General features: G+C 38.2%; 1 protein-coding gene across 1 annotated transcript in view; it reads left to right on the top strand.

Moving 5' to 3' along the window:
* LOC117304641 overlaps positions 1 to 18449 on the top strand; it is a 45072-nt gene that overhangs the window by 473 nt on the left and 26150 nt on the right. The window contains exons 2-7 of the mRNA XM_033789199.1: positions 6963 to 6993; positions 7408 to 7481; positions 8968 to 9145; positions 12347 to 13060; positions 15121 to 15504; positions 16576 to 16667. Coding sequence (XP_033645090.1) covers positions 12406 to 13060; positions 15121 to 15504; positions 16576 to 16667 — 1131 coding nt within the window. The 5' untranslated portion in view covers positions 6963 to 6993; positions 7408 to 7481; positions 8968 to 9145; positions 12347 to 12405. The remainder of the gene's footprint in view (positions 1 to 6962; positions 6994 to 7407; positions 7482 to 8967; positions 9146 to 12346; positions 13061 to 15120; positions 15505 to 16575; positions 16668 to 18449) is intronic.

Here is an 18449-nt window from a genome sequence, read left to right as displayed (position 1 = left end):
CAAATTTGATTTCGAGACCTCAGATTAAATTTGAGATCTCAAAACCAACCATCTAAACGCACACAACTTCGTGTGACAGGGGTGTTGTTTTCTTTCATTATTATCTCGCAGCTTCGACGACCAACTGAGTTCAAATTTTCACAGGTTTGTTATTTTGTGCATAATTTTATGTCGAGATACACTAAGTGAGAAGACTGGTCCTTGACAATTACCAATAGTGTCCAGTGTCTTTAAAATTACTATAACGTCTGTGTTTATCGTGTACGTACACGATGAGAGAGATTTTGTTTTATTCATGTGTCGGCAATACCCTTATGTACTCCACTGCTCTTTACCAAGTAAAATTTGATTGTCATTAACTTTTGGAGTAATTACTAAAAGTATACACTGTCTTTGACTGCCGTAGGCAAGCAACATAACGTATGATGACGTCAATTATCCAAGGTTTTCCGCCAAAATGTAGCATTACATTTTTGAGTAATTGAAGGCTTGTAAAGGCTTTCTTTCCTCGCCACTCCCTGCTGTAGTAAATGTTGCGGTAAATTTAAAATTGCTCCTTTTAATTAATTGAACGAAACACTTCATTCGTACCAACAATGTAACAATTTGGTTTTACAAAACCATTATATCCATTTCTGGAATTGCGTGGCAATTAAATATAATTAATGATGACAATACTGTAATCCCAATGTTGTAAAGGACATTTGTTTATTGGTTTTTTGGAAATCTGCAATAAAGAATCCACATCCGCTATAGTTTACAAAAACAAACCATACACATGATCCTGCGGGGGAAAAAAAAATCAAACTTGGTAGTCGGTTTTGTCATTTTGTGCACGGTCGTGACGGGGATTTTGGGGGTCTTTTAAAGGGAAGGTACACGTTTGGTAATTGTCAAAGACCATTCTTCTCTTTGGGTGTATCCCAGCATAAACATAAAATTACAAGACTGTGAAAACTTGAGCTAAATTGGTCATCGAAGTTGCGAGATAATGATGAGAGAAAAAACACCCTTGTTGGACGAATTTGTTGCTTTCAGATAGGAATAAAATACTTCTGGATATGTAGAAGTCTTTTATTAGTTTAGTGAGAAATTACCTCTTTCTCAAAATCTATGCTACTTCAGAGGGAGCCTTTCTCGCAATGTTTTATACTATCAACACATCTCGAATGCTCGTTACCAAGTAAGTTTTTAAGATAATATTTGTTTTGAGTAATTACCAGTTAGCGTGTACCTCCCTTTAATTTAACGCTGAGAAGTTTATTCTCTTCTAATGAACTCTTTAATCGTTTCAGTTTTAAAACTAGTTCTTCTGTTTTATTACAAATCCTGCACTATGTCTATTACTTAGAAAATATCTTAATAATAAAACGTAACTTTCATTTGGGAGCGATATATTGTAATTTTTGTTGGTAGTAAAACGAAAACCGTGATGAGACTCCAGTAACTCGATATAGAAATCGCACAACACTGTCTAGTTTTGTAGATACAATTCTGACCCATGCACTGTATAAAGTTTCTTTTTTCACGTTTTTAAAATTCGTATCTTTTGGCTAATCTTTTGAGAAATGGTCAATACGCCCAGAAAATAATACATGATACCCCCATATGATATCGCTATTGCTAATTTGGTTGAATTTTGTTATTGCTGCAAAAAGGACAACGTCCCTGACAAAGTAAGACTAACTTCACAAAAATTTGACCACCAAATTTGCTGAAATTGGCTGTTGGTCAGCGTGTTAACTGACAATATTGGAAGACGGTGTTTGATTTCCCCTTAATCCATGCACTATGATACTGTAGACTTCCAATATTGTGTGGGAGTCGGTTTTATTACCATGCCCGATTAGTTTTTCCCCAAACTCAAAGGCACTGTTATAATTACTCTAAATAATTGTTAGCATACACATTTACTTAGGGTGCGTTCGTTTAGCTTCCCTGGGTCGACCCCGGTGTGTGGCGGCTTTTTTTTTCTCCATAACGGGGGTTATTATCTGCACACGTTCGTCCTGAAAAAAAACCCCGCCACACACCGGGTTTGACCCGGGGAAGCTAAACGAACGCACCCTTAGTAACAAGCGATGGAGAGCTGTTCGTACTAATAAAACAATGGGTCGTATGAATAAAAAGTAGTATTTACTGACAAGTACTAGCAAAAAGTAAAAGCATAAACTTCCAAGTAGAAGCATTCAGTAAAAGCATCTTCTAAATTCCGTATGAATAAACCTATTCTTTTACTGCAAAGTATTCACTTAATGCTTTGGAGTAAATACTTCTGATATACCATGGCTGAATGGCTCTTAACAAAAGGTTTCCTTTGTATTACAACTCCCATTCACGTCTACGTACACACTCGCACACACACACAGCCAAAGCAGCATTTGATCTAACAGAAACATAGAAATCTTCAAGTCAGCCATGAGGTTTTTATTCTGACAACATTTTGATGAAGACGACTCATCTGGACACAAAGAATAAAAACGTTTTTGTTAAGCTTTTGAAACTTGGAGTGGAGCATGACAGCGCTGTATAGAGAAGATGAGAGCTGGATATGAGCATAGCTATTTAACTTAAACTTAAAAGTTTTAATAATAACACGAACAGCATTCTATTGAAATGCATTTAATTGTTTAAAAAATTACTTCTTCTGATTTTATGAACAATAAGCCTAACGATCGAGGCATTCATTTCTGAGTTGAAAAAATTCTTTATATCTTTTTAAAGCTTACTGTAATGATACAAAACGGTTTTTTTTACAAACGGTTTTATTTTATCCTCCGCATATATAAACAAGTTTGATTAAAAGCAGTTTGAGTTTGTGTGTATTGTTTCTGTTGTGAAACACTGTGTATGTGTCTATTTAATATTTCAGTGATGTCTTTCCTTTGGACTAAAACATTTATCCTGTGAGGAACATTCATAAACACTGTCATTTCTTCGGACGAGCCTTTTACTTCTGTGCCCAAGGTAGCTCTGGAGCTACCTTGAAAAATCACTAGTATTTACTTGCATTTTGTAGTATATTCTCCGTTTTATTCATATGGAAGTAAGTAAGTGCTAAAATAAAATAAAAATACTTTTTGGTAAAAGTAGATACTTTTAGCATTTTAGTAAATACTTTTAAGTACCAGTTTTTACTTCCTTTTATTCATATGGATGGTAGTAAATACTTGAAATTTTCAAGTAAAAGTAAGTACTACTTTTTATTCATACGACCCAACGTGCTGAAAGCACAGCATTTTGAGTTTTTTCTTTCATCTTGCAACCTCGATGACCAATTCAGTAAAAATTGTCACAGATTTGTTATTTCATGCATATGTTGGGATGCACCAAGTGTTGATCACAAACACCCTTTTTCTGCCTCACTTTGTTTGCTTTCTGACATGCCTAGTGAAAGGCTGATATATTTTATTATTTGAGTGAGAAATTACCTTGTCCAAAAAACTAAGTTATTTCAGAGGGAGCCGTTTCCCACAATGTCTATCAACAGCTCTCCATTGCTCATTCAAAGTAAGTTGTTATGCTTACAATTATGTTGAGTAATTACAATAGTGTCCAGGGGTAGATTTCACAAAGAGTTAGGACTAGTCTTATCTCGAGTTAGGACCAGTTACTCGTCCTAACTTAGGACTAGCCATACGTTTTGTATATCTCCTAGGACTAGTCCTAAGTTAGGACTAGTCCTAACTTTTTGTGAAATCGACACCCTTGCCTTTAAAGTCGGACTTTGTGCTGCCACTCTCATTAAATTCTTACAAATAATTAGCTATGCACGATTGAATTAGCCATCAAAGTCTATGGAAAGACTTGTAACAAATTGATTGGGATGGCGAAGATGAATGGGAAAAATATTGACTCTTGTCATCTCGCTTGACAATAAGTAGGTTACTGGATTAGCCATTTATCCATTAGACTTGTAGACAAGTCGTTAAATGTCTGTCGCGGTGATAGCGTTCCGACTATAATGCGAATCTCCCCGCGGTTCCCGCGAAATTCTCGCGAGACTGCTGCCCCCGCGAGACGTAACAGCTCTCAATTCGACGGGTATATCACTTCTGAATCTTTCTAGTTCTATAGTGACGTCATGTACGGTACATGAAGAGCCACTGGCCTTGCATTTATATGCGTTCAGAAAGCTCACATGTTAGAGGAACATTACAGAATTGGTTTTGCTAGCAAAAAAGAGTTGCTGGCAGTGTAAGCACTTCATGTAATCCACTATATACATAAACTTACAAACCTGTAGAAGTTTGAGATCGATCGCCCATCTGGGTCACGAGAGAATAGTGTAACCGATTACAAATTTTGCATTGCATCGATGCCAAAACAAAAATGAATAAAACACTCCCTGAGCGATTAACTCCAAACGCTAAATTAGATTATTTATTTCTCATCAAATATAAAATTTCATTAGACCGTGTAGGTTTTATGTAAATCTGTGATCTTCAAGATTTTGTTTCTTACCAATTCTGTGACGTTCCTGTAAATGAAGGAAAGTCGAAAATATATAAAAAGGGGATATTGTCTGGTACTTTTTTTTTAGCACGTTTGTAATTTGCGCCACACTTCACTTTAAAGGCAGTGGACACTATTGGTAATTGTCAAAGACTAGCCTTCACAGTTGGTGTATCACAGCATATGCATAAAATAACTAACTTGTGAAAATTTGAGCTCAATCGGTCATCGAAGTTGCGAGATAATAATGAAAGAAGAAAACACCCTTGTCATACGAAGTTGTGTGCGTTTAGATGGTTGATTTCGAGACCTCAAGTTCTAAACTTGAGGTCTCGAAATCAAATTAGTAGATAATACTTCTTTCTCGAAAACTATGGCACTTCAGAGGGAGCCGTTTCTCACAATGTTTTATACTATCAACCTCTCCCCATTACTTGTCACCAAGAAAGGTTTTATGCTAATAATTATTTTGAGTAATTACCAATAGTGTCCACTGCCTTTAATGTAATGAATGCCTAGTGTTGTTTTCGATAAGTGCATTGTGGTGCATGGGGTTTAGCGTGTGGTGGTTCTTTCCTCGTGTTCCTCCCCCCCTAGGACCACGGTTCGAATCCTTCTGCGGGCACTATGTGGATTGTGTTTGCAGTCTCTACCAGGACTGTGTGGCTTTTCCCTGGAATATTTCTTTGGAGTTATCCTCCCACATCTTAATACTGAAACGTCCCTTTTTGTTTTCTCTCCATTGGGTTATTTACTAGTAGGCTTATTATAGTGGTTAAAGTGAAGGTACACGTTTGGTAATTACTCAAAACAAATATTAACTGACTTAGTAACAGTCATTGGAGAGCTGTTGACAGTATAAAACATTGTGAGAAACGGCTCCCTCGGAAGGAGCACAGATTTTGAGAAAGAGGAAATTTCTCACTAAAATAATAAAAGACTTCTAGCCAGAAGTCTTTTATTCCTATCAGAAAGCACACAAATTTGTCCAAGGTTTTTTTTTCTTTCATCATTTCTCGCAACTTCGGTAACCAATTTAGCTCAAATTTCACAGGCTTTTTATTTTATGCCTATGTTGGGATACACCAAATGAGTAGACTGGTCTTTGACAATTACCAAACGTGTACCTTCCCTTTAAGTTCATTTTTTTCCGAGGGTCCTTGGACTCACAGCTTGAATCAATGTCATTAAAATATTTTGTTTTCCTCCCATCGCTTAGAAACCATACCGAATTTACCTTTGCTTTGGCTTACACTTTTAATATTGTTAACGCAAGCGGATAAAACTCCTTCAGTTTAAATCTTGTTTCGTTAAGTATTTTCCAACCGAACCCATATGTCCGTTTTTTTTTCTCCTGTCACAACTGTAGAATGTTGAAATTGTCTCTGTTTACGTAAGTTAATGTAAACCTGCATTTTGAAGCAGCTAACGACGAACTTACTCATGCCAGAATATTTGTCTTTAAATATTGACTGAATTCATACACCAGAAGTGCAAGTAAAACAACCAAGTTTGTTTTCTGCGCAAGGGGAAAATAAGGGATAAATAATTGATAGCAATTAACTATGCACCATATGGCGTCTTTCTCATTATACAGAAACTTCAACTTGTGTAATATAATAAATAATAGTTATTGTGGCTTCTTATTTATAGTGCAAATGCCCGTCACCAAGTGACGCTCCAGGCGCTGTAACATACAGTATTTCCTGCAATTTGTGGGACTACGTTTGAATTATGAGACCTAATTCTGATAGCACCATGTAATGTTTTACAAGGTGCTGTGGTGCAATCGCTGCCGATCGGACCAGGAACACCGGGGCGAACTCACATAACACACGGGACCAACGGCTTAACGTCCAATCCGAAGGACGAAGCAATTGTGAAGTGTCTTGCTTAAGGACGACTCGGGATTTCTGTGGAAATAAAATGCTTTCATTTCGTATTCAATAATATCACCATTGGCTGGGGAATTGTTTTGATAACTTTCCGTATGGCGCCACCACTTATTCACCAATATTTCACAAAAAGGAATTGCTCATTAGAGGTAAATTAAATACTCTATTATTTGATATCGAATGAAAAAGTGGTGGCGTGATACGGGATCTTTTCCAATTGGTTCAGTTAATAGTGAAAATTTGTTTCAATATAGTCCATTTAAAAAAAGAAATGATAACTGTTATTCGTAAGAAAATACAATTTGCAGAAAGCACATAACGCTACACCTTTGTTCGAAAAGAGGCAAGTCCAGTGTAGATTTTGCTTTTCATGGTGGAATATTTTATTTAGCATTATCTGCAAAAAAACAAGCAAGAATTCCCGCACTTGGTTTCTGCAAAACATATTATTTGTAAAACAAGTTGGGACTATTATGGCAAGTAATACTACTGTACAATAACAATTTAAGGTAAATGTTTCAGAAATGAACTTCGAAGATGAAAATTAATGTTTTTTTGCAATGTTGATTTTTGTGTTTTGCTTATTATTTTCCCTACTCTTTATGTCAATAGGTTTTGCTGTTGAGCGTGACGTCATTAACATGTGAGTATGTCGTGAGGAAATTGATTAGTTTCAATCTGTATGTTACTGATTTTAAAGGCACTGGACACTTTTAGTAATTACTCAAAATGATTAATAGCATAAAACCTTACTTGGTAAGTAACATAGTTTTCGAGAAAGAAGTAATTTTCCACGAATTTGATTTCGAGACCTCAGAATTAGAATGTGAAATCTCAAAATCAAGCATCTAAAAGCACACAACTTTCAAGTTTTTTTATTTTATGCATATGTTGAGATTTAAGTAGTGAGAAGACTAGTCTTTGACAATTACCAATAGTGTCCAGTGTCTTTAAGAAACACTGTTAAAATTACATATTTTCAATGGTTTAAACGAAACCCGATAAGGGACAGTGAAAAAATAAACAGTTTTAAATTGCATTTAAAATTTCCCCCCAGACTGTTACTGGTTGCCATGGACAAGCCGAGAAGTTACAGATGAAGGGCGCGATGATGAACCACGAGCTACATCTGTAAGTACTTTTTTAATATAACTAAGTTTAATTTGTTTAATTTACGTAAAATATATGTTTGTGGGTAAAATCCATTGTTCTCGGTCATGTGCGCACGCTGAGAACTACGTAAACAATGAACATTTTCCTGATAAGTCTGCTGCCACCTAGCGTCCAAAAGTCTCCCATTGAAAACCTTTCATTGGCTAAAGGCCTTGTCACACGAGGCAACTTTTACAGGCAACTTTGAGACAACCAACTGCAGTGCATGCTACAGGACCACTTTGGTAGCACACAAGTCAATTTTAAAACATTGTCTTACGATCCACAAATAAAAATTTTTAACAATTAAATGGGAGTGCCTTTTCTTCTCGGAGATTGCCTGGAACTGGTTGCCCGTAAATTGCCTCGTGTGACCTCTAAGAGTTGAGGGTGACGCGTAAAAGTAACATCACATCCATTTCCTTGTTGAAAAACTTCCTCAATCCGGTTTCAGTGCACCCAGAGAAACCAGACTCCAAACCGATTTATATCCTAGAGCTCTCCAGTTACTGGTGAAAAAAAAAATCGAACTTTGGGGGGTTTATTAAGGATTTCACGTTTCTAAATAGTACAATTGCGAATCGAAACTCCTACAAAAAAAACTTACGATTTATTTTGCATTTCACTGACCGTGCTGACTAAGAAAAAAAAATAAGCCATTTCCCCGCGTTTCTGGAAACGACCATGCGACGCCGGCGACGGTCTAGCCTTGTCCAAGGCCCTTTACGCAAGCACCCGCCCGCTCTGTTGGACGGCGGACGAACTGCGTAAAAACATGTACTGGCACGGTACTGGGTATATACAGTAGGCTACTTTATACCGTGGGGTCGAAGCATGGTTTTTCGAGGTTTTTCAACCTCGTACAACGAAGCCGCGGTTTTGTTTGTACGAGGTTGCAAAACCTTGAAAAACCATACTTCGACCCCACGGTATCAAGTACTGTATATCAAATACCCAATACCGTGCCCGTACATGTATCTATGCAGTTCGTCGTCCAACGCTACGTGGTGAATTCAGAGCGGGCCGGTGCTTGCGTAAACAGCCTTTGGACAAGGCTAGCGACGGTCATGCACCTGGGCCCCTACTTCATAGAGCTGCTTAAGCACAACATTCTGCTTAAGCAAAATAATCAATGCTTAGCAAAATCAGAATACCGGCCAAGACTCCACTCAATTTTTATGCTAAGTAAACAATAGCTCAATACCAGTCAAAAGCAATGTTTATGGCATGAATTTTTGGGCAGTAACATGTGTAAAAATAATGGGTGAGCTATTTTCGTGCTTAACCAATTTTTGTGCTTAAGCAGCTCTATGAGACTGGCCCCTGACTTCTATTGCCGGGACACCCGGAAATAATATAGCTTTACCTTGCTTTGGGAATTAAGGTTACATATTTGTTGATAATAATCATAAACATATTGGTATGTGAGAATAATAGAAGCTTATTTTTCCCCTCTTCTTTGAAGTTGCAATGTGACGGTCCACTTACGCAGATTGAGTGTAAAGTGAGATATACAAAGCGACCATACAGTGAAACCGGGGCAGCCGTGACTTGTAGTTTAGAAGATGGTCTTGAATGCATCGCTGCAGAAGATGCTGGCCACTGCCCTGACTTTGAGACTAGATATTGGTGTAATTATACAGGTAATTTAACACTAAGGAAAGTAGTACAGCATTGTTCCACACACCCATACTGCTCAGATTCCAAACCCTCACCAGGGCCCAATTTCATAAAGCTGCTAAGCACAAAAATTTGCTTAGCATGAAATTTCTTCCTTGATAAAAACAGGATTTCCAACCAAATTTCCACCTGATTTTTCAGGACAACAGCTGAATACCAGTAACAAGCAGTATACAGTGCTATAACACACATCGGTGTATGAGTAAAAACCCGAATTAATATTATTTACCTATTATCTATTATTATAAGCAATATGTAACATATGGAAATTTGGTTGGTAATCTTGTTTTTATCAAGGAAGAAATTTCATGCTAAGCAATTTGTTGTGCTTAGCAGCTCTATGAAATTGGGCCCAGTAGCTAAGCCAGTACCCAAGCAAATACCGGACACTTCGGCACCTTGCAAACTTGGCACCTACAAACTCGGTGGGTGCCAAGTTATCAAGGGTGCCGAAGTGAACCGGTACCAAAGATTATAGAGCGCCGCAAGGCGCAAGATGCGGAACTGAAGTTTTACCTTTTGTTAGAACGTGAAATACGCATGGGCGCCATTTCAACAAGTAAATGTTCTGTTTTCCATTGATAGGAATGGTCATTGTCTGCACTGAACTGCACTGATATATTGTTGTATCAAAAGAGTTACTTGCCGAAATGGCGTCCAGTGGGATTTTACATTTCAGCCCGAGTTCCGCATATTGCGCCTTGTGGCGCTCTATAATCTTTGCCCGTACCCACCCAAGCTCCCACTTACCTCAGTACCCACCTAAAGCACACACAGCTGTGTTTTCGGTGTCAACCCATTTGTTCTCCCATTGTTTGGACAGTTTATTTTTCAGACGTCCCCATTGGTTTTGTACACGAAATCGAATCGAGGTCGTCCTCGGTGTGACTTTTTTCTCGGATCCTTCTCCATGTCCTCGGCTTGAATGCGTGGACATGCCCACCCTATTATCCGTACACACCCATTACCCAGGCACAAGAAACGGTATCCAAATCAACTCTCTGACGATATCAAAATCATGATCCCAAATGCCATTACTTCGATTCTCACAAAACACCAACGGCCATTGGCGAAACATCTCAAATCCCTTACTCTGGAATCTTATTGTTAAAGGAACTTTACAGAATTGGTAAGAAACACAAGTCGTGAAGATTATAGATTTACATGAATTTTACACGGTCTAAAGATGATGATAGCAGAAAACATCCCTTGAAATGTTATTTCTGTCTGAAATGTCATGTAATGTTTGATGAGAAATAAATAGCTAATTTCGCGTTTGGAGTTTATCGCCCAGAGCGTTTTATTCATTTTTGTTTTGGCATCGATGCAATGCAACATTTGTAATCGGTTTTTCACTATTCTCTCGTGACCCAGATGGTCGATCGATCTCAAACTTCTACATGTGTTTCAGTTTATGATGATGGATTACATAAAGTGCTTACACTGCCATCAACTGTTTTATTCACAAAAAACAATTCTGTATTGTTCCTTTAAATTCAACACCTTTAAAAGGGTGCGATCATTGAACTCTCATGACAAAGTTAAATTCATCTCATTTATCGGAGTTACAACCGTAAAGTACATGATAATGTCAATTAAACTATAGAATATTATAGAAATACAGTTCTCTAAAGAAAAAACTCTACCTGGCAAGTATATACACACATGGTTTTACCGCAAACCCCCAAAAATGTCAATTAAACTTGTTTATGTTGTTAAGTCTACCCTTTATAGAGTAGTCACTGACAGCCATTTCAAAGTGTGACTTCAACACTTTAGTTTTAAGACTGATGCACTTTTCACCCAATAGTCTTCCTCATTGATTTGAGTTTATTTGAAAACAAAATATAGTTAATATACTTCTACTATAGTAGTCTATTACACATTAAAGTGTGCCACTATACATACCACGGCACTATACTTTTGAACCCATACACATTAAAACACTTCATACTTTTGGTGAAAGTGTGGTAGTTTTAAAAGCATGCAAGAGTGGTTGGCATACAAATAAAGGTTAAACAAATTAAGTGCTACTTTGAATAATGATGAATTGTCCACTCCATTATTCTGACACAGAAGCACAAAGTCAAGTAGCACTTTTAACATTCCAAATCTGGCTCAATTAGTGTAATAATTTAAAGGGAGACGTTGCCTTGGATCGGTCGAGTTGGTCTTTGAAAAGCGTTTGTAACCGTTTTTCTATAAAATGCATATGGGTAGAAAGATGTTGTAAAAGTAGAATACAATGATCCACACAAACATGCCTCGAAATTGCACGGTTTTCCTTTTATCTCGTCGACTAACACGGTCGGCCATTTATGAAAGTCAAATTTTTGACCCCCATTAATGGCCGACCGTGGCAAACTTAAGTTGATCATTGTGTTCTACTTCTTTCCAACCATAATGCCTTTATAAAAAAGGGTCACAGACGCTTTTTATAGACCAACTCGTCCGATCCGTGTTCCTTTAAAGGGAGACGTTGCCTTGGATCGGCGAGTTGTTCTATGAAAAGCGTTTAAAAACCGTTTGTTATAAAATACCTGTTTAGGAAGATGTTTTAAAAGTAGAATACAATGATCCACAGAAACCCGCTTTGAAAAAATTGCACGGTTTTCGTGGACCAACATGGCCCGCCATTTTGTGAAGTTCAACTTCTGACTCCACAAAATGACCGCCAGTGTTTAGTCCGCAAAATAAAAGAAAACCACGCAATTTCGAGGCATAGGTTGTTTGGATTCTACTTTTAAAACGGCTTATTAAACATTGGCCTACGCATTATTTGCAACAAACGGTTACAAACGCTTTTCATGTACCAACTCGCCCGACCCAAGGCAATGTGTCCCTTTCATATCATATAGTTGTTGGTAACCACTTAGCTACGATAGAGTGCAATTCTGAATGCTTCGTTGGGCGACTTCATTTTACCCACTCGACCCACCTATTAGTATCACTTTTAAGTACCCAATTATAGACACCAATTAACTAATGGGGACGGTTATCCAAAAAGGGACACCTTGTCCTAAGTAGCTAAAAATAATATAAATATAAATTAACTACTGACTAATGGCTTGTGTCTATCCCAACACTGAGCATTTATCTTCAATGTGGAAGGAAACGTGACAAATGTCAATTAAACCCATATTATTAATAATGTTGTTTAACAGGTGGGTTACCAATTTATCACCATAATTTGAGCGATGGACCTCGACTTTTTGATTCGAGTATGACACCCGAGGAATTCTGCTCAAGTCTAGATCCAGATGAGTTGGGCTACAATGTGATACAACCAATCGGTGCTGAATTCGGTCTGACCCCCGCCCCTCCAGTGTTGAATTATGCCTGCTCTATCTCCGTAAGTAGCGGTGCATATATTGACTTGTATGGCAGTTTGTGTATCTCCGACCCCAGCCGTTGTAGTACGGGCAACTCAACGTGGTCTATTTGGTTGAAAATAAACCGCGCGGACAATCTTGGTGACGTCGTTTTCGTATCTTCTGGATCGCCAACCACTACGGGTGTGTTTGTCTCGCAGACCGGCGACAGCGTCTTACGGTATGGTGCAACTGCTGGGGTGTCATGGCTGCTTTACTCACGCACTGCTATACCTGATGGTGAATGGTTCCATTTAGCTGTGACGATAAACTACAATGATGAGAAACTGAGTGGGTATATCAATGGGCAACCTGATCAAATTAACAAGGGGCCAAATGTTAGAAGACCGAGCGATACACCCGATCCGGTCTCATCGCTTAAACTTGGAGCACAGAGTAACATGACTGGTCAGCAAAGTGCTACTGCATCGTATAGTGACTTACGGGTATATGAAAAACTACTGGATCCTGTAGAGATTGAACAGATTCATACGTGTGGAACAATTGGTAAGTAATAAGCATATTGTATTTGATTTGCAATAATGGTACAATTTCACAAAGCTGTTAAGTAGAAAATACTGCATATCAAATTTTTTTGCTAAGCAAACAATGAGTGGAGCACCAGGTGCAACAATGTAAACATTATGGAATTTTGGCTGGTATAGGTCTTTAACCAGTTTCTGTTAAATTTGACTTTTCTGTGCTTAGCAAGTCTGTATGCTTATTATACAGGCTTTGTTGAATTTGGCACAATACAGAGCATAACTATACGTTTTTAAAGGGGTGCACCCCACTAAAAAACTCCCATGCAAATTGCTAAATATTCAAAAAATCTCACAGCCTTTTACAGTAAAGGACAATAATCCATTGACTCTCGAACGTTCATCCTCTGCTCAATTTGGTTTTGGGAGTCCCTAGGCCCGGCGAGTTATTCTCCCTAAAAAGAAAATCGGCAATACCTCTGTGTCACTTCTGTGAGCATCAATCTTGAAAATGTTCCTAAACACCCTTGGAAATAAAAGAGTGTATACAGTACTATACTCAATATTCGTGATTGGTTTTATTTTAAACACTTTAATTTCATCGGGGGGGGGGGGGGCAAGGGATCAAGCGTGCTGATCCTGCAAGGAAGGGTACTCGATAAATTTACTTGTACACAATATACCATGCGTATTATAAATCAATTTTGCAGTATTGTCACATCCTGTCGGACCAAATTCAACTGACTCGCTATAGTAAACACATTTTTAATTTTGTGATAGTTTTCTTCCTTAAACCTTGCCGCTGGAACTGGCTTGTTTATCTAACCATTCATAATTAATAACATTCTGTGAATTTTAACGGAAGGGGAGAGGTGCACTTGTTTTTTGCAAATACATACAGTTCATCGCTCCTAAACTCAGGTTGCATTATGTTGTAGCAACATTGGTGGACAGTTGCACGGCCCAATTTCACAACGCTGCTTAAAATACAGCTTAACGTGCTTTCATGCTAACTGTAGCAAACAAAAATTGCTGAGGTGCAAGCCTATATTACAGGTTAGCAGAAACAAAATTAGGCGGCCATATAGCGCGTTCATGACCTTGCATTGTAATGTCATTTATTACCGTGCAGTAAGCAGCGGAAGGATAGGCCTAAGCATGCATTTTCGTGTGCTAACGGTTAGCAGCGCTATGAAGTTGGGCCTGGGCTGTGTGGCCTTTCACAAAACCAAGTAACAGCGTCTTGCACATGACGTCAGAAGCTCAAACAACGCTCACACTGAGGTCAAAGGAAGACCTGTCATTGGCTGAGGCATGTACGGCGTTGGCACACGACCATTATTTTACCATAGTAATGGCGGGCAATGGAAGTGGTATATAGATGGATTGCACATAGCGTCCAGCTTGTTTTATCAATGGCAATCGACCGCCGTATTTGATGATAACACAAGCTAAATGGAGTCGGGCTGGACACTGCCCAGAGAAATGACAATTAGACGGACAACAAGGACACGGAAAAGGAAAAGAGGTAGACAGAGAAGAAGATGGAGAGATGACATTAGGGTATATGCAGGAACAGCATCCATGGACCAGAACTGCAAGAAATATATTGGCATTTACATGAGGAGTGCTACATCTTACACTGGATGAACACAGCCTCAATGCTGATGATTGTGATGAATGGAAAATTGCAAGCTTGTTGGCGCTGCGCACAACTCTCGGCCAATGATAGCCTTCACGCGTGCACGTTTCATCAAAGATGGCAGCCAGTGACGTCATGTGCAATCCAGCTAATTTGTACTTTCGATTAGCTTCACTATGTTGACCCCGCGGTGCTTTAATACTCGGGTGAGCCCCTGACAAGAGCTAATGGAACGACCACTCAACCTCTCGTGGTGACGTCATGCACCTCGGGCCAGCCCAAAGTGACCCGTTCCACAAGCAGGCCACTTGGGGCTGACCCGGATGAGCCCCTGGAATGACGTCAAACCTATTCCAACGTACCGGGGGCAGACCGATGTCGACCCGGGGAAAGGAAGCTAATCGAACGCACCCATTGATTCATTTTCAATGTGTTTTTTCCAGTTGGGAATGACAAAGTCGTGGTGTGGAAGATCCAACCATTAGAGTCCAGGAACCCAAATGAGTTGAGATACCAGTGCACCGTCCGAAGTAGACCACCTATGTACCCTGCTATATTAAACAGTGCATGGAGGCTGTACACTCCCACAGACTACGGTCGGGTATCCATCACCTTTTTAAGGAATACACCTACAGAAGGAACTACAGTGACTCAGACACCAGCCGTCAGCCCATGCTTCTACCAGCTTGAATTGGTCATAGATAAATACATGTTGAGTCAACGTTTGGACTTAGACTATCTTGGTACCCGGCAAGATGGAAGTGGGACTGCAAAGTTCTTGGCATGTGATGTGTGGAACATCTATGAAACATTGGAGTTACATGAAGGTAGGAATTGATGTAACATTTTCACCTTTTTATAGTGTAATTCTTTGTTTGGAAAAGTTTCCGCATGGCGCCACCACTTTTTCATTCGATATGAAATAATATAGTATCTAATTTACCTCATTGATATATCCCTTTTTGTAAAAATGAGTGAAAAAGTGGTGGCGCCATACGGAAAGTTATCCCTTTGTTTATTAAAGCCATTGGACACTTTCTGTAAACAGTGTTGTCCAAGTCCCACACTTCGTGTATCACAACTTATATATAACATAACAAACCTGTGAACATTTAGGCTCAATCGGTCATCGGAATCGGGAGAAAATAACGGGAAAACCCACCCTTGTTTCCCCACGTTTCGCCGTGTCATGACATGTGTTTAAAATAAATCCGTAATTCTCGCTATCGAGAATTGATATTGTTTTAATGTTTTCTCAAAAAGTAAAGCATTTCATGGAATAATATTTCAAGATAAGTCTTTCACCATTTCCTTCAACTCTCACGGTATATTCACAATCATGTTTAATCCATCCACGTTTAGCAAGATGACAGCGGGTATAACAACCGCATCTTTGGCCACAGCATTCGCGAACGGAGGGGGCGGAGTTTGAGCTCGGAGCTCACCCAAGAGGAGCTCTTGCTCCCCCCCACCCCGCTGTTGCCCATGCTTACCCCCGTGCTGATCCCACGGTCTGATTTAGAAGACGAATTCTGACTTGATAACTGTTTTTTTTTTATAGTCATTTTGGTTGTACCCTAACACCGATATGTGTTAGCACTGTATACCCGAGATCTGTTAAAAATATCACAGACATTACTGAGGTGTGATTCGAACCCACGAGATGCATTCTAGAGCAGTGGGAATGCAATGGCCGTGGGTTCAAATGACACTGCTCTAGAATCCAAAGGTTGTGGGTTCGAATCCCACCCGAGCAATATGCAAGTGGGTTTTTTTTCACAGAGCTCGGGAAGTACTGATTAAACAGTGCTTACACACATCGGTGTATATGGGTAAAACCAAAAATTTTCTTCTTTCCGGATGCAATTTGAACATCTCTGATTGTTTTGTATTGCTAGATTTGAGCTACTCCTTGACCCAGTGGTACAGTAGCATTCGATCAATGGAGGATGACATTGGCGACAACGAAACCATCGCAAACATCAATAAGGTAATCAGATATCAATATAACTTAAAATTAGATTTAGGGGCTCCTGCGTCTTCCGACGCATGATACAGTCAACGCTCTCCAGGCACATCTAAAAACACACAACTTCGTGTGACAAGGTTGTTTTTTCTTCCAGTATTATCTCGCAACTTCGAAGACCAATTGAGCTAAAATGTTCACAGGTTTGTTATTTTATGCACTTAATGAGATGCACCAAGTGAGAAGTCTTGTTTTTGACAATTACCATTAGTGTCCAGTGTCTTTAAAGAAAAGCGTGACCCATTATACGTTTCATTATTAACAACAGTCCCGGTATTGCTCGTTACAAAGTAAGTTTTTATGCTACCATTATTTTGAGAAATTACCAAAATTGTCCAGTGCCCTTTAATAAAATTGCGGCTCCTTTTATCAGTAAAAACGTCAGTACAAACATTATACAATATTAAAATGTATAGTCAATATTAAAAAAAAACATTTGATGGACTCAGGGATTACCTTTAAGTATAATGGGCTGGTTGATTAACCTGGTGAAGGACACTTGGGGCCTTAATTGGGAAAATATATAGTAATCACCATTAATTACTATGCATAGCATATACATACTTAAAGGGATTATGTAACTTTTGTAGGACAAAAAACGCAATGTCCACAGATTTACACTAAACTTACACAGTTTGAAGATAATGATAGTAGAGAGCTTCCCTGAAAATATTATTTTAATCATTTACAAACGTATTTTCATGACATTGTTTTACTCATTTCTCAAAAAACTACAGCACCTCAGTAAGTAATATTTGAAGGGAAGCTTTCCACTACCATTATCTTCAAACCCTGTAAGTTTAATGTAAATCTATGGACATTTTGAAAAGGTACCCAAATCCTTTAAGTTTACAATATAAATTGCGACTGTTTTCATAAATATAATAATAATAATAATTACAAAATATTGGGATACGGCAAACAAATTGACAACATATGTTTGTTCCTAATAGCTAAACTTCACAGAACTATCTGGAACTCCAGATGCAGAAATCTCCCTGCAATCAATCCGGTCTCTGATAAAAAATTGTTGAAGTTGTTCCAGCACAAACTTAAACGAATGATTCTTTTGGAAAAACAAAGACTTAATGATGATGATTTTGTTGAATTGTTTTGTAAAAACCAGGCTTTGTGCCACATGATTGGGGAAAAAGTTGTATTTTCGTTCTAAGTCCTCTTGTTTTGTATATTTTCTTTTTAGTTTTGTATATATAATGGTCTTTTAATCATTGATCTGTTATGTAGTGTTGTTGTTTTTTTGTTGAAAGGTTTTTGATGGAATGTAATAAAAGGAGATGCATGTCTCCATTGCAGAAAAAAAAAAATAATAATAATAAGACTTGTACTGCGCACATATCCACCCTGCTGGGTGTTCATATGTAGTACAAATATCATAACATATGTTAATTTATCATCAGTGTTAAAATAATGATGTGTCTTCACAAATAATTTGAGGTCAGGGATTACTTGATTTAATTGGTCGAGCTTAATTAACTTGGTGAAGGACACTTGGGAAATTATAATTGGGAAATTATAGATTGAAATTAAATCGTTATAAATTAAATGGCAACGTGGAAAAAGTAATCATCATTAATTACTACTAATAATAATATTTATTCGGGCAATCAAATTTTCAAGCACATGTACATACAGTAAAAATATTTAAGAAAACAAAGTAAAACAACAGTGGGTGCCCAGGAGAGCATAAAAGTATAAAAATAAAAATAAAATAAATAACTATCGCCA

Source organism: Asterias rubens, chromosome 21 (genome assembly GCF_902459465.1).
Source record: "Asterias rubens chromosome 21, eAstRub1.3, whole genome shotgun sequence".
Lineage (NCBI taxonomy): Eukaryota > Metazoa > Echinodermata > Asteroidea > Forcipulatida > Asteriidae > Asterias > Asterias rubens.
This window is presented reverse-complemented; position numbering and strand designations above follow the sequence as displayed.